This window comes from Glycine max, chromosome 12, assembly GCF_000004515.6.
Source record: "Glycine max cultivar Williams 82 chromosome 12, Glycine_max_v4.0, whole genome shotgun sequence".
NCBI classification, from domain to species: Eukaryota; Viridiplantae; Streptophyta; class Magnoliopsida; order Fabales; family Fabaceae; genus Glycine; species Glycine max.
In genome coordinates, this window is record NC_038248.2 from 19,123,808 (window position 1) to 19,149,051 (window position 25,244).

Below are 25,244 nucleotides of genomic sequence, written 5' to 3' on the forward strand. Positions count from 1 at the left end.
TTAAATACGTATATCAATTTGGATTTTTATTTTCAAAAATAAAAATATTTTTTAATACACATCAATCTTTTTTGACAGAAAATTTCAATAATATTTTTTTTTTATATTTTAAATCATAGAAGTGTTAACTATTTTAAAGCTTTTCCTATTACATTCATTTTAAATATTCTTATTGATAACAACTAAAATTAGATTTTTTTTTATTAATCTCATTCTTAAAAAAAAGAGATTAATAAAAAAATTAACTTTAATCCTTATCAATAGGAATATTTGTTAAAATAAACATAACTGTTTGCGTTTGTGCTTTGATCGGTGGCAAAAATTGAATAGTATAAAACAAATTTTAAAAAGTAACAAACCGACTCGTCAAAGTGCTGAATAGCCAACAACTTGGCTAAACCTTAGTATTTATTTTTTTTTATTAATCTCATTCTTTTAAAAAAAATGTATAAAAGAGGAGATTAATAAAAAAAATAATTTTAGTCCTTATCAATAGGAATATTTGTTAAAATAAACATAACTGCTTATCAATAGGAATATTTGTTAAAATAAACATAACTGTTTGCGTTTGTGATTTGATCGGTGGCAAAAATTGAATAGCATAAAACAAATTTTAAAAAATGACAAACCGACTCGTCAAAATGCTGAATAGCCAACAACTTGGCTAAACAGTTTCCGAGGTACATCCAATGTGCCAAAAGAAGATGATAGAAGATAACAGTAAACAAATAGAAATGTGATTCATGATATACTACTATTTGGTTATACACCCATGACAGAAAGTTATCAAAATCCTAAGGCAAAAAACAATAAAAGCAGCAACATATATGCCCAAGAATTGGCATAGACAGATCCAAAAACTAAGTAATAAATAAAACATAAAGAAAATTTTCAAAGAGATGGGATAAAATTAACTACTAATCTTGATTTAGGATCATTTTACCAATCTTAAAAGAAGCGTAGGCATCAATGCACGCATATTCAATCTGTGTTTGGGTCAGCTCTTTTGATTGCCATTCACTGGTGCATACAGCCTTTGACTTCTCCATCTCAAGACCTACCAACTCCTTTGCCAGATATTTCAGTGCCCCAGAAGAAATCCGATGAGGCCATTTTTCCTTTGCCAAGAGGGAAACATCTATGCCCTTATTGCACTCCAACCCATAATCATTCTTAAGCATCCTAAGATCATTGATCACTCCAACACCAACAAATTCAAAGTTAGAGTCCATCAAAAAGCTCCTTAGGGACTGGGGAATATTGTCCATGTGGAACAGTTGAATGATCAGGCACTTGTTCTCAATACACAGTTGCAAAATTGCAACTTTCATCTTGGGCTTTTTGGCAGTCGTCCATTCAGTGTCTAATCCAACTATCCTTTGTTTTCCTGCATATGTTGATGAAACGACTTGAATCCATTTATCTACTATGCCTGATTTGTCAGTGATTGTTGTTTCAATGGTTAGTCCATCACAGGACACCAAATACATAGAAGTGGATGGGTCAAACACAATTGGGTTGTTATTACCTGCGGCCATGGCCATTTTCCAATTGAAACCCTTGTTAAGAAACACGCAAGAAAAGTTGGGTTAAGGAATATGATCAGTGATTGTGGTGAACCTTAATTTGGAGGCACAAGTAAAAAGAGTCATTGATCTATATCTTTTCCTATCATTGTAAAGTTTAAATAAGGCAATTAAATGATTTAATTATCACGTTCCAATATTGTTTGACTAAGTAATTACCTACCACTTGTAAATCTTTTTATTTTATATGACATAAAAGATTTAAAAGTAAATTCATTTTAGATTTAAACTTTATAAGTGTATACTCTTATAATGAGATTAAATGACATCAGGCTGATAAAAAAAAAACCATTGTTATGTAAATTATTAGTCTTCCTTAAGGATTTAAGGCAATCAAATAATGCATGCAGGAATTAAACGAATTAACGGGATTAAATGCCATTACGCTTCATATGATGGGATTCATATTTCCCGAATCAGACGAAATTAAATGTCATCATATATTTGCTAATCTTTTCGTGCATAAAAATTATTAGTTTTAATTTTCTACTGATAATTGTTAAAATAATTTATTTGAATATTATCATATATTTGCTAATCTTTTTCGTGCATAAATTTCTCTATAGTAATAAAAAAATATCCATAAAATTAAATTGAACTATAACAATAATTAATATGGGTTAATTTTAGGCGCCACGCCATAAAAAAAAAACAAAAAAAACTTTTGTACTTTATACACAAGCCAACTCAGTTTCTCATGCCTTGGATATTAAAAGAATATTTTATAATTTATAGGAGTAATGTTTTTAATATTATTTTGAATTTTTATATATTATTAGTTATTTAGTTTAAATTTTAATAAATATATATTAATAAATATCTCAATAAATATTTAAATAATTTTTTTTACGCATGCTTCATAAAATTATTATTATTAAAAGTATTATCTTAGATAAGATCTCCTTTAATTTGGTGATAGATAAGATTTGCTTTAATATTGATATGAATTATCTAACAACCTTCGAGGACTAATATTCATAAAAAATAGACATCCAATTATGAGGCAAAATCTTATTTTATAATAGATTTTTAAATTAAATTAATTAATGAAATATGTTAGAATTTATATATATATTTATATATATATATATATATATATATCAAATTATTAGAAAGTAACAAAAATTAACAGAATTATTTGGATATGTTATGTGTATGACGTAGTATAATTTATTTTTTATTAGATTTAAGTATTAATAATTTGTAAATTGATACAAATCAATCTTTATTTAATTTTTAAATAATAATATATTAATTAGAATACTTACATTAAAGTTGTTAAATTTTTAAACAAATTTGTTACTAACATATGTAATAGTTATCATATATAATTTTTTTTAAATAATAATACAAAAATTTTTATACATTTTTTATTACTAATATATGTAATAATTGATTGGTTATATTTTCTTAAATATTTTCTTATATATATATATATATATGATCAGAATCCTGAAATTGGCCAAATACAGGCTAAAGGTCCAAGTGGAGAAGGACGCAGGTCCAAGTGGAGAAGGATAAAGACCCCGAGTGGAGAAGGATGAAGGCTTAGAGACAGAGACACTATCATGATTATTAATTGTTGCTGAAAGTCCAGATTAATTTGAAGGCCCAAGTTAAATATGTTTTTTAGTTATAATTTTATTTATTGTAATTTTGGCCCAAACTATTTAGAAGGTCCATGTCTATTTTTATCTTTGTGTTCAGATACACTATAAGTATTGGTTTTTATTTTGAATAAAAGAAACTTTTGGCATTTGATAAAATTTGGTGAGAGTTTATCTCTGGGTTCCTTGTTGAACTAATATCAGACTTATCAAGGTAATCCTTGTGGCGTCTACCCTGACTTATCTTTCTTCACTAGAAGTGGCGTCTACCCTGACTTATCTTCCTTCGCTGAAAGTGACGTCTACTCTGACTTATCTTCTTTCACCAGAAGTTGCGTCATCCAAACCTTCGTAGCCTGTATCAAACGTTCCGCCACGTAAGGTTCACATCATCTGGTGTCAGAGCTTTGGCCCAAGTGGCCAAATACAGGCTAAAGGCCCAAGTGGAGAAGGATGAAGGCCCAAGTGGAGAAGGATGAAGGCCCAGAGGCAGAGACACTATCATGACTATTAATTGTTGCTGAAGGCCCAAGTTAAATAAGTTTTTAGTTATAATTTATTTTTATTGTAATTTTGGCCCACATTGTTTAGAAGGCACATGTCTATTTTCATCTTTTTGTTCAGATACACTATAAGTATTGGTTTTTATTTTCAATAAAAAAAAACTTTTGGCATTTGATAAAATTTGGTGAGAGTTTCTCTCTGGGTTCCTTGTTGAGCCAATATCAGATTTATCAAGGTAATCCTTGTGGCGTCTACCCTGACTTATCTTCCTTCACCGGAATTGGCGTCATCCAAACCTCCGTAGCCTGTATCAAATGATCCGCTCCTACTCAGGTTCACATCATCTGGTATCAGAGCTTCGGCTCTTGATACAGGTTCTATCCTATCCTATTATGTTTCTTTGTAATTTGTCCAGGTTCGTGTTTTGTCCTTGTTCTGTTATTTGTTTTCTTGTTTGCGTCTTGTTGCGTTCTTGTTTGTGTCTTTGTTTCGTTCTTGTTCTTATTCTTGTCAAGTTTTTGTTCTTGTTCTTGTTTCTTGTGTCTTTCAGACTTTGTGTAAAAAAAAAATCTCCTTGAGTTTTATTTCAAGTTAAAAAAAAGTTGCAGAAATTTGAAAAAAAAAAAGAGAAGAAAACAAGAAAAAAGAAAAGAAAAGAAAGTGGGGTGTTTGATCTTTGAACACGGAATTGAGGCAGTTAGAGGATTTTTTTTTGCAGAAAATCGTGTACCAAATCCCCTTATCTAGATTCTCCTTTGAATTCTGAGCGTTTTGATATATAGTGAGCCTCAAACGGACAACCGTAGCAAAAGTTATGAGCATTTGAAGTTTACTGGTCATATATGTTATCTTATATGTTATCCTATCTAATATCTTATCTATTATCCTATCTAATATCTTATTTGTTATCCTATCTAATATCTTATCTATTATCCTATCTAATATCTTATCTGTTATCCTAGCTAATATCCTATCTAATATCTTATCTGTTATCCTAGCTAATATCCTATCTAATATCTTATTTGTTATGATATTTGTTACCCAAATTAAAGCTAATCTGTTATCCAAATCCAATCCAATATATTATTATCCAAATCAAGTCCAAGTTGTTATCCCAAATCAAATATGTCTGTGATTATTATATTGTCTTTCCTTTTATTTTATATTACCTTGTGTGTCTAATTTGGTCCATCCAGGAACTTAAGAGGAAACACGAGTGGTAAAAGGCAAGAGTGAAAACATCACACAAAAGCCTATATTGAGAACATCAAACACGAGTGAACTACCATCAAAGAGAGAAACACGTGAGTAGAGTGTGGTGAGGTTCGGAATTTTTTTTTAAATTACTACAAAATTTTTTGTTCCTTAATCATGGCAGGAGCTGGTGACAATGGTGGTGTATATCATCAACTGGACGGATTTCAGCGCTTGCTACTGGACGCGATGACTACACAAATGCAACGTTTGTTGAACCGTAATAATGAAGTGCTCTACAAGCTAATAGAATGACTAGAGCACCAAATGAATCCAAATGATGGGAGACCTTATAGTGGCAACAGAAGGGTCAATGATGGATCGAACCGAATAGAGGGGCAAGACAAAATTGAGGGAGTAAAACTCAATGTATTATCTTTTAAAGGCAGGAGTGACCTAGACGCCTACGTTGACTGGGAGATGAAGATTCAGCATGCATTCTCATACAATGATTATCCTGAAGAGCAGAAGGTGAAGTTAGCAGCAGCTACATTCTCAGACTATGCCCTTGTTTGGTGGAAGAAAAATCAAAGAGAGATGAAGAGAGAAGAAGGGCGGGAGATAGATACATGGACTGAGATGAGAATATGCGAAAGAGGTATGTTTCGACTAGCTATAGTAGAACCATGCGACAGAAACTCCAGAGGTTATCCCAAGGAAGTATGACTGTTGAGGACAAGGAGATGGAGATGACACTAGTGAGGGCTAACATTGAAGAGGACACCAAAGCAGTGCATGATGGCTTCACCAACAAGATTTCTTTCCAGCACCATGACCAGAAAATTATTCATAAACCTCTATCCCTTAGAGAAGTGTGTGATAACCAAATTAGAAAGAGAGAAAAGAGAGAACAAGAGAGAGACAATAGTGAGGCATGACAGAGGAATAGAAAAAGGAAGAGTGATACACTTGAGAGATGGAGTGATACACAAGAGAAAGAGTGATAATTCTAATCAGTTAACTATTTATGTTTCTCCTAGTGTTCAACCCTTATTGCAGGAAATTAAAGATGTCTTTCCCAAGGAGATTCCTCATGGACTGCCACCTTCAAGAAGCATAGAACATCAAGTTGATCTCCTTCTAGAAGCTTCATTGCCTAACAAGCCAACTTACAACAACAAGCCCCAAGAGACTCAGCATAAGGATGCACAGGTCAAAGTTGAATATGTGAAAAGATTGTATGACCAAGTGAAGGTGCAAATTGCAAAGAAGAATGAAAGTTACACTAAGAAAGCCAACAAGAAAAGGAAGGAAGTGGTACTTGAACCTGGTGATGATCCTGGACATTTGAGGGCAAATGTTTTCCAAGAAGGAGGGAATGATGAGAATCCTGAAATTGGCCAAATACAGGCTAAAGGCCCAAGTGGAGAAGGGCGAAGCCCAAGTGGAGAAGGATAAAGCCCCCGAGTGGAGAAGGATGAAGGCCCAAGTGGAGAAGGATGAAGGCCCAGAGCCAGAGACAATATCAAGACTATTAATTGTTGCTGAAAGCCCAGATTAATTTGAAGGCCCAAGTTAAATATGTTTTTTAGTTATAATTTTTATTTATTGTAATTTTGGCCCAAACTATTTAGAAGGTCCATGTCTATTTTTATCTTTTTGTTCAGATACACTATAAGTATTGATTTTTGTTTTGAATAAAAGAAACTTTTGGCATTTGATAAAATTTGGTGAGAGTTTCTCTCTGGGTTTCTTGTTGAACCAATATCAAACTTATCAAGGTAATCCTTGTGGCGTCTAACCTGACTTATCTTCCTTCACCGGAAGTGGCGTCATCCAAACCTTCATAGCCTGTATCAAACATTTCGTCCCGTAAGGTTCACATCAATATATATATATATACACACAACAATTTATCGTTAACATAAATATTGTGAAATAATTTATATTTAAGGTAATAATATTTTTTAAAAAAATCCGTACCAGAGATTATGTGAAAAATTAGTTTAAATTAAATTATATGCTTGTATTATTAGATTGAATATTCAAATCTTAAAAATCATATCTTTTTAATCCAATTCAGAAATTATTATGCGTGATTTTGATTTAATTAGGAGGAATAAAATAAATAAAAATAAAATTCATGGCATTTAATTCAGAATAATGAATATGAGATTGTCACATGATATCATCACATAGAACAAAACCTTCATATAAATATAATAGATTAAATATAATTTTGATTTCCTATTTTGATCAATCCACTTTTGATATTTCTATTTTAAAATAAAGATATTTTTATCCATATTTTAGTAAATTTTCAATTTTAGTCTAATATTTAATTTTGCATATGTTTTATTTCTTTTATTTTAGTCTAATAGAATCTTAAACCTAATATATACATTTAAGATTCCATCAAGAAATTCTCACTCCCTATATTTTTTTTAACCGTCAAATTTTTAGAAATTTTTTGTTTCTATTTTTCCATTATTTATAAAATTCAACATCATATCAATTACTCATTTATCAATAATATATTCTTATTTATCTCTTAATCTTTAAATAATTTATACACATATATTTCTTATAGTGTGGAAAGGAAAAAGAGTAAAATAGGAAATCCCATAACTATTTAATTTTATTGAATCAAAAATATTTATTGACTTTCTTGGTTTATATATACAAGCCTTAAATCAAAAAATTAAGTATAAGATATACCATAAAATATTTTACTAATTATGAGATCAACAATGAATAACAAGAGCAACAACACACTATTATTTAAAAACTGTAGAAGCTATATATATATTTAGGAACTGCTGAAACATAAATTATTTAAATTGTTGAAACATAAAAATAATAAACTATAGTAAGCTTAGAGCATCTCCAACTCCAGTTCGATGGTGAGTTTCTTAACATGAAGAAAGGGATTTTTGAAGAAATTATGCAGTGAAGACAATTTACATGGAAGGAACTGTTTCTTCAAAATAAAATGAGTTTTGTATATATAAAACGGGTACTTAGCATTAAAAAAATGATTATCCAACATCAACAACCTTCAATCCACCCATGTACAAAAAAGAGGAAAAATAATCACAACAAGAAAAATGAGCAGATCTGGGAAAATACAAAGGGGAAAGGAATATTGAAAGAATATGAAAAAATCTCATGTCATCGTAACTGATAGTGGTTGCACAAGAGAGCAGCAGTGGTGACTCAAGGACCAATGGTGGTTCTGCGAGCGAGCTGTAGTGGTGGCTCGAGGGGTTGTGGTGGTTGTGAAGGAACAACATTGGCGACGGTGGTGGTGGCACAAGGGAGTGGCTTGTCATGATTGCGAGGGAGCACACTGGTGGCTCCGTGATTGCACAAGGGAGTGACATTTGTGGCTCAACGGGCAGCGGTGAAGGGTGGTTGCAAAACGAAGAAAAAGAAGAAACCAAAGGAATAAAAAATGAGAGCAGGGAAGAAAATGGAAAAGGAAGCAAAAGGAATGAGAAAATGAAGGTGGGTGATTTTTTATTTTGTTTTTGAAAGAAAAATGAAGTTGGAACATTGGGGAAGGGGAAGGAAGATTTTGGTGTTGGGATGATATTTTTTGTTTTTAACTATGGTAGGTGGTGGGTGGTGAGTGAAAAATAATAATTTTTTTTTTCAAAATTACTATGACTGAAATTTAATTATTTTCTTCAATTATTCATATTTATTATTTATAAACATAAAAAATTGAAAAATAAATAAATTATTTTATTTGAATAATAATTAAGTTATAATAAAGAAATACATGTATGAATTTTTTTGAAATTTTTTGCGGTTTTTTAGTATTAGAGTAAAATTTTGTATTAATTTCTTAGGAGTGACATGATATTATGGAGACTACAAAAAATGTTACGAAAATCACTAAAAGATATTAAGAAACTCATAAGAAATCGTATTTAGAGATGCTCTTAGTACCTACATCTCTAAAGTAGACATTCTAAATTTGTAAGGATGAGAAAAAAATTATAACAGGTACATGAAAGACGCATTAAGAGGTTAATGAGGTTGTGAGCAATAATGAGGATGTATGTATTGTATTTTTACTCACATTGTGATTCCAATTTCACGCATGTGAATAAATATTTCTTATTTCTTTTATTATGATTAAATATTGATTGAAAGTAAAATTATGACTTATTTAAGAATAAAATATATTCAGAATTAATTATTTTATTATTTCATAATAAACATGGAATAAATATTCCTAAATATTTATTATAAATTATAAATTTTATTTATATAAATAAATATTTATTCTGTACAGAATGCACGTATGCTTAACAAACTTTTCCATGCAACTTAATTTCTGGCTGCATGACATGCGTTTAATTTGTGAAAGAGTGTAGCATCAAATTTTCCAAACAACTTCAATACTGGGTTAAATGACATAAATATGCGTGTTTAAAATAGAGAGGTGCTATTTCCACTCCACTTCTTTGCAAAAACACTCCCTCTTTATTTTTCTTTTCCAAGAATACCCAAGTAAATACACTACCCTTCCTAACTCTCCACGACAAAGGCTTCTCCATCACTGCCTTCGACAACAGCACAAGAACAGGTTCAGAGGAGACGAGACGGTGGCACACGGCACCAACAACCCTTCCTGGCTTGGTGGTTGCGGCGATGGGAAGAAGAACGAGTCAATTAACCAAAGCGACAGAGTTTTGTGAGGGTTCCGACTCCTCCAGGGCAATTCCAATAGCGTGCGTTGAGGTCATGTTGTTGCGGTCGCAGTTACAGAACGGAGAATCATCAACAGAAGTATCATCGCATCTGTTTACAATTTTTTTCCTCAAATACCCTAGAAATTAACTAATCTTCTAAGGTATTATTCACTCCCCTTTTTTCTATTTCTTTTGGCATCTTCTTCAGTCAGTGATTTAGCAAGATCTCTATAGAGAAGGCTCAAGTGTGGCATGTTAGCTACACGATTAGCACAATATTGCTAAACAAATCTGAGGCTATGTCTCTCTTTGATTATTGGGTACAGGGAGGGATTGATACTTGTTTGACTTATACGGGTCCTAGACCGTACCCTTGGAAGTTTTTTTGGCAGTGGATTCATAGGTTTTGATTTTGTTTAGTTTGTACATCTTGTAGAGACTTTGTTATTCTCTTTATGTAATATATGTTACCTATTTTGCCTTCCAAAAAGAAAAATCATTAACATCTTCAAACTAAAGAAAGAGTCTCTCTAACCAGCCGAATTGGTGTATAATTGAAGTATATACAGTAACAACATTGTCATTCTGTGTTCAAATTCCTTATATGTTTGTTACTTCCATTCGGTTTTGACAGGATTTGAGAATTCTTTTGTTAGTTTAGTTACTGATGCAGAGTTATTGAAATCCATGTTTGTGTTAATGGGGAGTGGTTTTGAAGAGGGATGACAATTTTCAAGGAATCGTTCTCTGAACGTATTGTTGTCATGATGTTGGATTACTTTGTTTTACAGGTTCTATCTTTTGTATTTTTCTAATAAAATGGCACATCTTGTGCTCTTGTATTAGCTCCGGTGAATAAAATTTCTTTTGCCGTTAAAAAAAAAAAAGCTTGATTAAACACACACGAATTGGCGACGGCATTGGAGAGGCCAAAAGAATTACAAGAGGATTGCAAAATCACAGGTTAACAAACAGGTGGAAAGAATTAGGAAAAGGGAGTCCAAAATCATGTTAATTCTAGGGTATTGTAGGGAAAAGAAAATACTAAAGGGAGTGCATTATTAATATGCGGGAGTGGAAATAGCAACTCCATTAAAATATGTGCTTTATGTTCCTTCAGCCTTAAAAACAGCTACTTAAAATTTAACGTAATGACCCTCATTAAATATATCAAATCACATAGAGACTGTAGTTTGAGGAAGATGGAGAATTCCGTTGACCTGAGACGATGACACTTGTGGATATTGTGCTAGGCATTCTATATCTACTGGAACACAGATATTAATTTCGCAGTTCAGTCTAATGGATACAATCACTTAATTTCTTGGAAAAGTCTTATATATACTGACATCTAACTACACACCAAAAATTAATTGTTCAGCATAATTTAGTTGTTTCCTCAACCAACCATATAGCATTCAAGCACAGTATTATCCCCGTTCCTGACTCTTCATTTGGACGCCTAAGCTAATAATATATACCCATGTACATTAGTCTAATCTTATGAATAAAATAATTATTCAGTCAATAAGGCAACAGATGCATCATGTTCACTCTCCTATTACTTGAAAAAAATCTGCACAAGCAACAAGGAGAGGGAGATAGAACAAGTTCTGTTGATGGGAAATTGAAAATGAAGAAAGAGAGGAACCGATAAAGATCACCAGGAATAATTACAAGCTCGAAAAAGATAGACACTAAAAGAAGTAAGGGAAAATAAGACCATTTCTCAAAAATTTATTTCCATGTACCTCCTGCAAGAGGTAAGGTACTTACAGACTGATATTAAAATTTCATGATTTATATTGTACACAGATCTCGATTTTCGCTGTTGAGTTTCGTACCAAAATCTTATCCTGTATTTTTTTTTTTTTAATGATCTGCAACTATTTTTCACATAAAATAACACTGCTGTTGAGCTGAATGGATAGTAAAATTCTCTTTGTGATATTTAAGGCAATTATACATTGAAAACTCAAACTTGAGACAATGATTAAATTAGAACAACTCTGCACTGATTGTTTCACGCATTTAAAGATAAGTCTCTTATTACCGTACGTGTTATGTTTTATTGTTATTTCGTCTGGCTAGCTTCCTGCTGCATCTTATTAATTTTTTAGTCTGTTCATCCGTCCGAGTGTTTTTTTTTTTATTCTTTTGTATTTTAAGAACGTGATTTTGTTTGTTGAGTCAACATGATGTTAAATATTTAGATAGTCTTTCAATTATAAATCAAAGTTTAAATTATTTTAAAAGTTAATAAACTTACCACATATATTATAGATTGTGATTAGATAATTTCATAAATTTTTTCATATTATCAATATATAATATTTTTTTCTTTATTTACTACAATTAATGTTTATATGTACTATTTTCAAAAGTCTCTTAAGATGAACAGATGAATGATTATTTTTTTTTTTAAAAAAAGAGTTAGATATGCAAGCTCTTATTTTGGTGGCATATCATTGCCAGTAATATAATTGATGTCTTCTAAATTAAATTAAGAGTTTTATTTTAAGTTAGGTTTTTTTTTTCTTTTTCAGTAAGAAAAAGGTTTTTCTTTCTTTAATTGGCAATAAAAATCATTTCTAAAATATAAAACATTAATTGGTTCACTGGATTGTCATGTCTGACAAATTTAGTTGATTTCTTGATGATTCATTTTAAAAGAAAAAGAAACAATTGTCTTTAATTTATTGAAAATCATACGTTAAATTAATTTACATCCCTCAACTATTTGTTAATTTTTAATTAAGTTTTTAAGTATATTTGTAATTGAATCTCTAAGATTGTATTTATTTTTTAATTTGGTTTGACAAGAACCTACTTATTTTAAGTGAATTAATGGTTAAAATTGCCATCTTAAATGGACCTATGTAACTATATTAAGCGTACTCAAATTTGAATCTACTTTTTTACTTTATCTCTATTTTGAGACCTTTAGCACTATCATTTAATGTAAAAGTTACCAAAATGGAGTAAATAAATGGATCTAAATTTAAGTTTACTCGTCTTAATATTTAATATACTAGTCAGATAATTGTTTTTTTATTTAGGATAAATTAGATGGATCTGACTCCTTTAAACTCAGGATGAACTTTAGAAGTTAAGTGTATTCAGAGTCATTCGTTGATTAAAAAATTAAAATTAAAATATTATAAAAATAAGTACTTGTATAAAAAACAATATTGAAATTAGTTAATAAGGGGTTTACCTTAATTAGTTTGTTGAGTAGTGTACCTGATTTATTGAGTTATTGTAAACCTACTTGAGTTCAATTCCTAGGGTTCAAAAGAAAACATTGAAGTTAGTTAAAATCTTAACTCTTAATTTTCCAAGCATCAATCTTGTAAAGTGCATTCATCTTATAATGAGACAACCCTTTTATAAAGACAAATTTGAAAAAGAAAAAGAAAACTGAGTTTTTAACATTCTTGGTCATTCATGTTATGGTCACTGTTGTTTCACTGAACTTTCAACTTTATATATAATAACTTATTATTAGTTGCAGTGTTGCAGAGGCCATGAAAACCAGCATCTTGTCTGAGTTACTAAAAGTTAGCATTTGAGAAGTCATTGCTCTAATAATAGCAAGATGGTGGACAACTTCAGAATGTTATTTATTTGGTTGTTCATACTATTATCCTACTTGAAAAACTCCACTTCAATGGACAGTTTATCTCCAAGTCAATCTATCCGAGATGGGGAGACATTAGTTTCAGATGAAGAAACATTTGAAGTGGGTTTCTTTAGCCCTGGAACTTCAACAAGACGATACTTGGGGATATGGTACAGGAATGTATCTCCTTTAACAGTGGTCTGGGTGGCTAACCGAGAAAATGCCCTTCAAAATAAGTTAGGAGTTATGAAACTGGATGAAAACGGGGTTATTGTGATTCTCAGCGGTAACAACAGCAAAATTTGGTGGTCCAGCAGTACATCAAGCAAAGTAGTAAAGAATCCAATTGCACAGCTCTTGGACTATGGAAATCTCGTGGTTAGAGATGAACGGGATATAAATGAGGACAAATTTTTGTGGCAGAGTTTTGATAATCCATGTGATAAATTTTTGCCAGGAATGAAAATTGGATGGAACTTAGTAACTGGTCTAGATAGAATAATATCATCTTGGAAAAATGAAGATGATCCTGCTAAGGGAGAATATTCTTTCAAACTTGATCTTAAAGGATATCCACAACTTTTTGGATACAAGGGGAATGTAATAAGATTTAGAGTAGGCTCATGGAATGGACAGGCTTTGGTGGGTTATCCAATTCGTCCAGTCACACAATATGTACATGAATTAGTGTTTAATGAAAAAGAAGTGTATTACGAGTATAAAATCCTTGATAGATCGATTTTCTTCATAGTTACATTGAACTCTTCAGGGATTGGGAATGTCCTCCTATGGACAAATCAGACAAGAAGAATAAAAGTTATCTCACTTCGGTCAGATCTGTGTGAAAATTATGCTATGTGTGGCATAAATTCTACATGTAGTATGGATGGTAACTCTCAGACATGTGATTGCATCAAGGGGTATGTTCCAAAGTTCCCTGAACAATGGAATGTGTCAAAATGGTATAATGGCTGCGTTCCAAGGAATAAACCTGATTGTACAAACATCAACATAGATGGCTTGTTGAGGTACACAGACTTGAAATTGCCAGACACATCTTCATCATGGTTCAATACGACCATGAGCCTTGAGGAATGCAAGAAGTCTTGTCTGAAAAACTTTTCTTGTAAAGCATATGCAAATTTGGATATTCGCAATGGAGGAAGTGGCTGCTTACTCTGGTTTGATGATCTGATTGATACGAGAAAATTCTCTATAGGGGGACAAGACATTTATTTCAGAATTCAGGCATCATCATTGCTAGGTACTCAATGTTTTGGTTGCTTAACTTTTGTTTCCCTTTTGCTAATTGTATGAGTATATATATTGTTTTTTTCTAATGGAAGTAGAGAGAGTGAAGTGTGGCTGTTAAAACTACAAACAAAGATGAATTTAGCAAAATTTTTGTAGTGCAGGCCATGCTGGTGTTTCATGATAATTGGAAAAATAATATAAAGGTTACTGTTAGGGAAGGTTTCAATGATTTTGGTCAATTGTTATAGGGCTTCCATATTCTAGATGACTTTCATTTTTATCACATAGTACTGGTGAACTTGACTATGCTCTTCTCAACATTCTTGCTGTCGTAAGAAATTAGTAACTTGTGCCAGCTTCTCTGAGCTGTCATTCGTACCTATAGTTTTTCATTAATGTTGCTCCACATCTGTCAGATCATGTTGCCGTCAATGGCCATGGAAAAAACACGAGAAGGATGATAGGAATAACAGTTGGTGCAAATATACTTGGATTAACTGCATGTGTTTGCATAATAATCATTATCAAAAAGCTAGGTAAATTTTTTTGGATATCGATTTAGTATATGATAGTAAGTTTATGTATCAAATGTGCACATGGTTAATGTGATAGGTCTTCTCTATTGTTAACTTCTAACCTATCAGGGGCAGCAAAAATAATTTATAGGAACCATTTCAAACGAAAACTGAGAAAGGAAGGCATTGGTTTGTCAACATTTGATTTCCCAATCATAGCTAGAGCCACTGAAAACATCGCCGAGAGTAACAAATTAGGAGAAGGAGGCTTTGGACCTGTATACAAGGTGATATGGAAAACCAACTAAAGATGTTTCTTTTCCTTACTCAAAATCTTTTTAACAATTTGGTTTGCAGGGAAGACTGAAGGATGGGCTAGAGTTTGCTGTGAAAAAGCTTTCAAAAAATTCAGCTCAAGGGTTGGAGGAGTTAAAAAATGAAGTTGTGTTGATTGCAAAACTTCAACATCGTAATCTTGTCAAGCTCATAGGTTGCTGCATTGAAGGAAATGAAAGAATGTTGATTTATGAATACATGCCAAACAAAAGTTTGGACTGCTTTATTTTTGGTACGAGGCTTTACAAATTTTACTGACATCTATTTGAATCCTCCATTTTTATCTCTAGTTTGTGAACTTATGGAGACTACAAGTGGAATGTTAATCATATGTATGCAATTGGCTAGATGAAACCAGAAGGCATTTGGTAGATTGGCCTATACGATTCAACATTATCTGTGGCATTGCTCGAGGACTACTTTATCTTCATCAAGACTCTAGATTGAGGATTGTACACAGAGATTTGAAAACCTGCAATATTTTACTAGATGCAAGTTTGGATCCTAAAATATCAGACTTTGGCTTAGCACGAACGTTATGTGGGGATCAAGTTGAGGCGAATACAAATAAGGTGGCTGGAACATAGTAAGTCTTTTAATACATTATATGTGTTTATGGGATTATAGTCACTTGATATACTTTAAAATTGATGCTTTCAGTGGTTACATGCCTCCTGTGTATGTTACACGTGGGCATTTCTCAATGAAATCAGATGTCTTTAGTTATGGTGTGGTAGTGTTAGAGATTGTAAGTGGCAAGAGGAATAGAGAATTTTCAGACCCCAAACACTTCCTCAATCTTGTTGGACATGTAAGCATATCTATATAACTACATTCTGTTAACACTTGAATCATTTCTAACTCATCAGTTTGATTCTCACCATTTTAGGCATGGAGATTGTGGACTGAAGAGAGGGCATTGGAACTACTGGATGGAGTGTTAAGGGAAAGATTCACACCTTCTGAAGTCATACGATGCATACAAGTGGGTCTGTTATGCGTGCAACAAAGACCAAAAGATAGGCCAGACATGTCATCGGTGGTTCTAATGCTTAATGGCGAGAAATTGTTGCCCAACCCAAAGGTTCCTGGTTTTTACACAGAAGGAGATGTGACACCTGAATCAGATATTAAACTTAAGAATTACTTCTCAAGTAATCAAATTTCAATCACAATGTTAGAAGCAAGATAGAATACGATGGGAAAAAGAGAAGAAAAAAAAAGGTTTTCCTTCCAATCCGGGATAAATGGTATGTTGTTATCAGCTCCTGTTTTTTTGTTGGAAATAAGGCTTTTTATGTTTAGGAATATTGGAGACTTTGAATAGAAACTTGATAGGAAGAAAAATTCTTTATGGAGGAGAGAACTTTGTATTTTTGCTTGATACAAATGTGTAGGATTACATCTCTATTTATACTATTCTAAGGAGAACTCTAGACACACTATTCTAGAGAGTTCTCAACTCTAGAGATCCAAAGAGTATTCTAGAGAATATTACAACCATAAGAAATATCTACACTACAAGAATTCTCTAGAAACATGACTCATAATTACTTAAGCCCAAAATAACTAAGTCTAAGAAATCAAATAATTAATTTAGGCCCAAATCAAGTTTATATTTCAACATTTTTATGTGTTTAAACAAGAATATTTAAATGCAATTTGAAAGACTGTGGGAGGCACAATAGGCCCAAAAATAATCTTTAGACAAGCTTTGATTCCATTTTTAAATTGTGAGTTATGGATTTAATTGAATTCTATAAAATTGATTTATAAGATAAAGATTGTCCTAGTTTATATATATTATTTTAACCTCAGCATTCATCACGTGAGATCTCCAACGTTAAGAAGCTACAATAAAACAAGCCACGTATGCTTTCCAATTGAAATTTCACAAGCAGTTAGATTGTATTTGGAGTTCAGAAGGGAAATTTAATTTTTAATAGCACTTGGACTATCTGAACCAACCATTTCATGCTATATATTATTTACTTTATGTTTGAGTAACCATGATTTTTGTTTTAACTTAGTACCTACCACATATGAATTTTTTAATCCTCACGTACGCTTTCCAATTTAAATTTCACAAGTAGTTATATTGTATTTGGAGTTCATACATTTTTTTTTTAAATTAGCTATATGACAAAATTAATAGCTAATGTGTAGCTAATCTCTATTAAAAAAATTAACTACAATATGGGTGGTAGTATGAGACAATAGCTAATTAACTACAAAAAATAATCCTAATTAATTTGTAGCTAATTTTAAGAAATTTGTAGTTATTCTCTAGTTAATTTGTAGTGATATATTGTTCAATTTTCTTTGTTCTTAGCTATGTAATTAGGTTATTTTCATAACAATTTTGTAACTAATGTATAGCTAAAATTATCCGATATCAATAGTAATTTAAAAATTATTTTCTGTTTAATTCCCAGCTAATTCATAGTCAAATTAAAATTAATATCTCTCTCTCTCTCTCTCTCTCTATATATATATATATATATATATATATATAATTCTTAGCAAATTTAATTTAATTTTTAATTTATAAATTATTTTTACTCATTTATTCAAATATTTGTCACAATTTGACAATCCAAACAAAATAATCATAGAAAATGTATTTATTTAAAAACAAGTGAAATTCATTAATAAAAGAGGCATGAAGGTAGAACCCAATGAATTTTATTACTAAACAAGAGTTAAATACATGCCAATGTTCAACATAAGAAGGTCTAAATACATGAATCCCCAACCCTACATGCACAAGGTCAAAGCACACCAAACTCAAACCAAAATTCTTATGCCCTGCAGAGTTTATTTACATTGAACACCGCCAAATTGGTAGATGTATCTCTTATACTTTTCCTTATACTTGTGTGATAGTGAAGAGTTTTATCAACTTGTGCAAAACCTGGACATACCACGTTGTAGCATCCTCTGCCATCATAGAACACGTGAAAACTGAAAACCAAAAGTATATTAAAAATAACTAGGAGAAAATAAATAATAGAGAAATTATTAGGAAAACAAATGAACATTCACTATCAAGCATATGATTAAAGATTTTTAATTTAGAATTACCAAGAGAATATGACTTACCAAATGCAAGAGCTCTTATGCCATGCTCTCTAGCATATAGATCAGGTACTAAGACAGGGCATGCATTAGGATGTATCTTACCAGATCAGAAAGTTGTTGGTATAGCACTTGCCCATCAGTCATTGGATTTGATAATCATGTTCATCAGTTCAATGCAATTGGAATTAAGAAAAATATCTTAAACATATTAGTCCAACTTAAAAGAAATATGAGGTGCACCAATGACACTATAAATTGGAAACCTATAAAAAAGTTCCAATGTATTTATTATTTACCATAGATAAAACAATGAATGGCCAAATGTGAGCAAGCCTAGTAGAAACAGTACAACCAAGAAAGTGAGCAAGCCTATTAAGGTCCAACTAACCTATTTTAGTTACATGAGCCTTTCCAATCTGCTCTTCCGCATCCAATGCCCATTTTTCCTGAGAGGAAACAATAGGAGATGATATAAATTGAGACTTGGAGATAGACTTGGTTGTTGTTGCATAGTTACCTGAGAACAAATAAGAAGAATTGCATAGGTTAGGAAATCACCTTTCCATGTTAAGGAGAGTAGCATTTGTTGCAATGCATATAAATAAGATCAAATTGAGATAAAGTGACATATAGAACAAGGGATAGATAAAGAGAGAGGAAACCAACACATAAATAAGATCAAATCAAGAAAATTGAACCATCCTTTGTAGTCAAGATGTAGTCTTACTCATCAAACACCACATGTTTTGCTTGAACCATCCTCTAGCAGAGTTAAGAGTACTAGTTGATGTATTTGAGAATTGTATGACCATTGTGGCTTGGTCAATAGCTTCTTGATGAGCTAGGAAGTTATGTAACTACTGCCATAGGGAAAGAGAATTTACCCAGGCAAAACATAAACTACAACATCACAACCAATCAAACTCAAATTTTTTTGTTTATCCATTAGTTCTATGCACACAGAAACAAGATTCAAAACTGAAAACCCAAATAGTCAAAAATATCAATCTAGGAATCAATTACAAATTGAAAATTTCAAATCCAAACACACACACACATAGAAGTAGTAATAAACCAACTAAAATATAAAAGTAGACCAAGTAAGGAGGGAGGGGAGAATCTTACCTCCTTCTTTTGGTCATGTCTCTTTGTCACCTCATGAAATGTATCTACCAATTTCATTGTGTTTTCAGGTAAGAGAAACAAAACATATTAGCCTTTGTACGTATACAGAGTGTCATACCCTAATTTTGTCTCGGGATTGTCACTCATTGATTCTTGCTAGCAAAACTACGTGGTTCGACACCAGTTACCGCACAAAACGAATGATCATTTAATGTTTTAATCAAGAATGCGAAAGATACCAAAAGGGAGGGGCAAAAAGGGTCTTTTCAGGGAATTTTCTGGACCCCAGCTCACCCAGGCTAGTGTTTGGCTCGCCTGGGCCCCTAAATTACTTAGGGGTGAAGGAATCAGCTCGCCTGGGCGAGCTGCCATGGTTCCAAAGGCCATTTTTTGGTATAAATAGGCGTGAGGGAGGCTGAGTAAAGGGTTCCAAGGTTCAGCATTGAGAGATTTTGAGAGAAGGAAGTGAGAAGAAGAAGAAAGAAGCAAAAACGAGGTCGAGGCACTACCGAATTGTGACCGTAATTGACTTCTACATCATTCTTCGTTCGTCATCCGGTTAGTTTTTGTTTTAAGGATTTGGATATGATCTATTCACCCTTAGGGGTCCTCTTTGTTGTTTTGTGCATCTTTATCTCCTTCTCCTATCATCAGTAATCTTTTTTCTTCTTGTAAAGTAAACTTCAACCAATCATTAGTGTTGTAAATCATCCTTTTAAAAGAGATTGAAAGTTAATGAATAAAACCAAAATGAAATCAATATATAACTGAATTCTTTTCATTAAAGTCACTTGAGATTGCTCAAGGTCCAACGCCTTAATGGTCTCTTTTTCCTGTTAGTTAAAAATGAAATCTTTCAAAAGCCTAAAATCAACTCAACATACAACTTTCTCACTTTAAAAAACTACATAGGTCTAAATTCCTCATCGCACTTGAGCATACATAGGAACAAGGGCAACATTCTTGTCAACCCCAAAAAAGTAAAAAATATAAAAAGGGAAAATAAATAATTTTGAAGTCACGTTGCGCACACTGAATTAAAAGCTACCATCTTGTGATGGGCGCGTAGGATGCTAATACCTTCCCCATGCGTAAACAACTCTCGAACCCTTCTTTTCAAAATTCGCAGACCTGTTTTTGGTTTTTCTAACGTTTTCCTCGAATAAATGTTGGTGGCAACTCCCGTGCGTTTTTCTTTTTTGGAAGATGCTCATTTGGCTTTTTTCCCACACTCTCGTTGAAGGGTAGGTTGCGACAGTTGGCGACTCCACTGGGGACTTGTTAGAGAGTTAGACCATTCAATCAATGTTTCTATGCTTTTAAAAGACTACAATGTCTTCATTTACATTTCAAAGACTTCCATGTCTTCTGTCTTTTACACTTTATAAGACTTCAAAGTCTTTGGTCTTTTATAGGACCCAATGTCCTTGTCTGTGTGCTTCAAAGGACTCGACGTCCTCTGTTTCCATGCTTTGAAAAAAGAAAACTTCAAAGGTCTTCTGCTCTACAGGACTTCAATGTCTTTTTCTTTATAGGCTTTTCTTCCTTGGTTTTCCCCAGTTGCTCAGTCAAATAGCAAGGTCACTCGAACGAAATTAGTGTCCTTATCTTTACTTCCCTTTTATTTCCAATAAAAGATAAGTAAAAAGTGGCAACTGTCATACCCTAATTTCATCTGGGGACTGTCACTCATTGACTCTCGCTAGCAAAATTGCATGGTTCGACACCAGTTGCTGCACAAAACAAAGTATCATTCAATGTTTAGATCAAGAATGCGAAAGATACCAAAAGGGAGGGGCAAAAGGGTCTTTTCATTTTCTGGACCCCAGCTTGCCCAGGCTAGCCTTTGGCTCGCCTGGGCCCCCAAATTGCTTAAGGGTGAAGGAACCAGCTCACCTGGGCGAGCTGTAGCTTGCCTAGGCGAGCCAACTTGCTTTAGGATGAAGCATCAGCTCGCTTGGGCGAACTGTCATGGTTGCAAGGGCCATTTTGTTTGCTATAAATAGGTGTGAGGGAGGCTAAGTAAAGGGTTCAAAGGTTTAGCATTGAGATATTTTGAGAGAAAGAAGAAGAAAGAAGAGAAAACGAGGCTGAGGCGCTACCGAATTGCGATCGTAATCGACTTCTACATCATTCTGCATTCGGTGTTCTTCGTTCGTCATCCGATTAGTTTTTGTTTAAAGGATTTGGATACAATCTATGCACCCTTAGGGGTCCTCTTTGTTGTTTTGTGCATCTTCATCTCTTTCTCCTATCATCAGTAATCTCTTTTCTTCTTGTAAAGTAAACTTCAACCGTTCATTAGTGTCGTAAATCATCTTTTTAAAAGAGATTGAAAGTTAATGAATAAAACCAAGATGAAATCAACATATAACTGAATTTCTTTTCATAAAAGTCACTTGAGATCGCTCAAGGTCCATTGCCTTAACGGTCTCTTTTTCATGTTAGTTAAAAATGAAATCTTTCGAAGCCTAAAATCAACTCAACACACAATTTTCTCACTTTAAAGAACTACATAGGTCTGAATTCCTCATCGCACCTGAGGATACGTAGAAGCAAGGGAAACATCCTTGTCGACCCTAAAAAAGTAAAAAATATAAAAAGGGAAAATAAATAATTTTGAAATCACATTGCGCACACTCGATTAAAGGCTATCATTCCTTGTGATGGGCGCGTAGGGTGCTAATACCTTCCCTATGCGTAAACAACTCCCGAACCTTTCTTTTCAAAATTTGCAGACCTCTTTTTGGTTTTTCTAACGTTTTCCTCGAATAAACATTGGTGGTGACTGGTGTAAGCTCCATTGGAGCTTGTAGGCCTAGGATCTTCTTCATCAATGGATTCCTTTGCTTCTTGGAAGATGAATGGCAGCGGAATGAAGAAAGGAAGAGAGAGAGGAGACACCACTTCAAGGAGAAGATGAGTCTAGAAGAAGCTCACCATCATAGGAGGCCATGGATAAGAGCTTGGAGAAAGAAGGAGATGAATGAAGGGAGAGGAAGAGAAGAGCACGAAATTTTATGCTCTAAATGAGCTTTGAAATCTGAAGTTTAATATTCAAATGATCAAAGTTGAAAAAAATGCACACACATGGCCTCTATTTATAGCCTAAGTGTCATACAAAATTGGATGGAAATTTGAATTTCTATTCAAATTTCACTTGAATTTGAAATTGAATTTGTGGAGCCAAATTTTGGAGCCAAAATTTCACAAATTATGATTATTGAATTTTAGCTATGGTTCAGCCCACTAATCTAAGATCAAGTCGAAGATTCTCCACTAAGTGTGTTTAGGTGTCATGAGGCATGTAAAGCATGAAGGACATGCACAAAGTGTAACTATATGATGTGGCAATGGGGTGTAGCAAGCAAATGCTCACCTCCCCCTCTAAAATTTAATTGGATTGGGCTTCTCCCAATTCAATTAAATTTATTTCTAACCACACACATCAAATATTCACTTAATGCATGTTAAATTACAAAACTACCCCTAATACAAAAACTAGTCTAGGTGCCCTAAAATACATGGGCTGAAAAATCCTACATTTCTAGGGTACCTTACCTATATTATGCAGCCCTAAATACAAGGCCAAAAAATAGTGAAACCTTAATCTAATATGTACAAAGATAAGCAGACTCATACTTAGTCCATGGACCCAAAATCTACCCTAAGGTTCATGAGAACCCTAGGGCCTTTTCTTGCATCTCTGGCCCAATCTACTTGGAGTCTTCTATCCAATGCCCTTGCAGGGTAGGATTGCATCACAAAGCAAACTAAAGAATACTAAAACCATGCAAGAACTACCATCACTGTAGAGAGCCACAAAAATGAAACATAAGCACAAAAATTATTAAAGATAGAAAAGAACACTAGACAAACATAGGCTTCCATCAATTGACAATAGACAACCAAAACTACAGCATGCAGAAGTACTCACAAGTTGCTTCTCAATCTCAACCAAGGATTAATACCATGAAGCCGAACAAACATGAAGGATTATACAAATACATATAAGTTAGAACCTTAAATTGCATACAAATGTAAATGCACAAAATATTTAATCGAAAGAACCTTCAATCCCTAAAAAAATAAATGGAAATAAAAATCACTCTTGAAAATGGAAATGAACCTTGAGTAGAATAATGTTAGGGATTTTTTTAGATTATTTGAAACTCGAACCCTGAGATGGGCAACGAACCTTATCATCTATGTAACTGTGGACCCTGCCATCGATGATGGCATGGCAAACCTCGTATAGTTTCTCAAAATCTACACATTCAAATGATTCTAGATTAAGTGAATTGGATAGAAAAGGGAATGGAAATAGATTGTAGTGGTAATCAAAACCCTAATTGGGAAGGATTTGAAGAAGAGATCACCTCGCAACAGGTACGAGGACGAAGAGACTTGGTGGTGCCGACGCTGACTCACGGTGGTCGAAGGAGTTAAGCACCTTCATTCTCTACTCCTTCGACAACGGAACCTCTTCCATTTTCTTCTAAATTCAACGAACTGAGAGAGAGATAGAGAGAGAGAGAGAGAATGGGATTTTAACTCGAAATAAGAATGAGGGTGGAGACTAAGAATAAGAATATTGGTAAAGTTACTTGCTAAAATAAAATAAATTTAATTTTAACTAGGAAAATAATATTACTGGCTAATACATAATTAATTAGCTTTAAAATAACTACTAAATTTATAAGTAGCTAAAATTCCTAGCAAATCTTAAGAATTCTGATAGTGGAAGGGAGACATTTTTTAATAACACTTGGCCTATTTGAATCAACCATTTTATGCTATATATATTATTTACTTTATTCTAGGTAACCATGATTTTTGTTTTAAGTTAGTACCTACCACTTATGCATTTTTAATCCTCACAAACTCTTTCAAGTGATGAATGGAGATAAAAACAAGAAATATCAAGGATTTTGTGCAGTCAAATTCCAACAACAGTAAATCATAAGATCAATGATTTACAAACTTGTTACAGGCCTTGAGACATTCTTATCATCTTGGAGGTCGGTAGTAACTCGCCTCGCACAATTATGATTTTAGTGGGCATTGGGACCTAATTGCTAGGCAATAATATTTTTCAAAATCTCGAGTTTTGTGTCGACCAGCACAACAATTTTATTATTTCACTCACTAGTGGGAACTTTTATGATTTTATTAAAGTAAATACTTATTTTTGTATTTAAATGTATAATTTTTTTATAAATGTGTATCGGAAAGATGAAAATACAAAATTTAATCCTCGAAAGTGTAAAAAGTGTAACAAATATATCTGGTATTTAACTTTCATCCGTCACCATTAATAGAATAGTCTACATGGCACAAATGGATGAATTTGTCAATGAAATGATTATCAACATATGTCATATGATATTTTTTTTACTTTTCATCTTCTCACTCTCTCGAACAAGAATAAGATAAATAGTCACTTTTGCTCCTGAATGTGTAATTCGTTGACAAATGTGCGCCTGAAAGATGAAAATACAAAATTTAGTCCTCGAAAGTGTAAAAAGTGTGACAAATATATCCTTTTGTTAACTTTTGTGTGTCATCGATAATAAAATAGTCAAAATTCGAAGAAGTGAAATATGGAATATATTTATCTTTAATTTGTAGTAGATTGTTACTAATTATTATAATTTGGAAAAATTTGTAATCATTGATATATTGTTACAATGTTTATTTTGGTAAACTAGTACAAT

The 25,244-nt window shown here is 32.7% G+C and overlaps 2 protein-coding genes across 2 annotated transcripts; one reads left to right on the forward strand and one right to left on the reverse strand.

Annotated features, from left to right (window-relative positions):
• Positions 1-849: 849 nt before the first annotated feature.
• LOC100527339 (DEDDy 3'-5' exonuclease domain-containing protein) lies at positions 850-1,640 on the reverse strand. The gene has a single exon (NM_001251508.1). The coding sequence runs from the start codon at positions 1,542-1,544 to the stop codon at positions 918-920; it is 627 nt and encodes a 208-aa protein (NP_001238437.1). The 5' UTR covers positions 1,545-1,640; the 3' UTR covers positions 850-917.
• Positions 1,641-13,115: 11,475 nt separating this feature from the next.
• On the forward strand, positions 13,116-16,792 carry LOC100787059 (G-type lectin S-receptor-like serine/threonine-protein kinase At4g27290). The gene is made up of 7 exons (XM_014764923.2): positions 13,116-14,480; positions 14,887-15,006; positions 15,115-15,272; positions 15,343-15,553; positions 15,670-15,907; positions 15,982-16,132; positions 16,211-16,792. Exons 1-7 carry the CDS (start codon positions 13,193-13,195, stop codon positions 16,511-16,513), a joined length of 2,469 nt encoding a protein of 822 aa, XP_014620409.1. The 5' UTR covers positions 13,116-13,192; the 3' UTR covers positions 16,514-16,792.
• Positions 16,793-25,244: the final 8,452 nt, after the last annotated feature.

Excerpts from the sequence above, each read along its gene's own strand:
- LOC100527339 (NM_001251508.1), bottom strand. The coding sequence starts at position 1,544 with ATGGCCATGGCCGCAGGTAATAACAACCCAATTGTGTTTGACCCATCC.
- LOC100787059 (XM_014764923.2), top strand. The coding sequence starts at position 13,193 with ATGGTGGACAACTTCAGAATGTTATTTATTTGGTTGTTCATACTATTA. Across the intron at positions 15,273-15,342 it reads GCTTTGGACCTGTATACAAG|GGAAGACTGAAGGATGGGCT; the intron begins GTGATATGGAAA and ends TTTGGTTTGCAG. Across the intron at positions 15,908-15,981 it reads AATAAGGTGGCTGGAACATA|TGGTTACATGCCTCCTGTGT; the intron begins GTAAGTCTTTTA and ends TGATGCTTTCAG.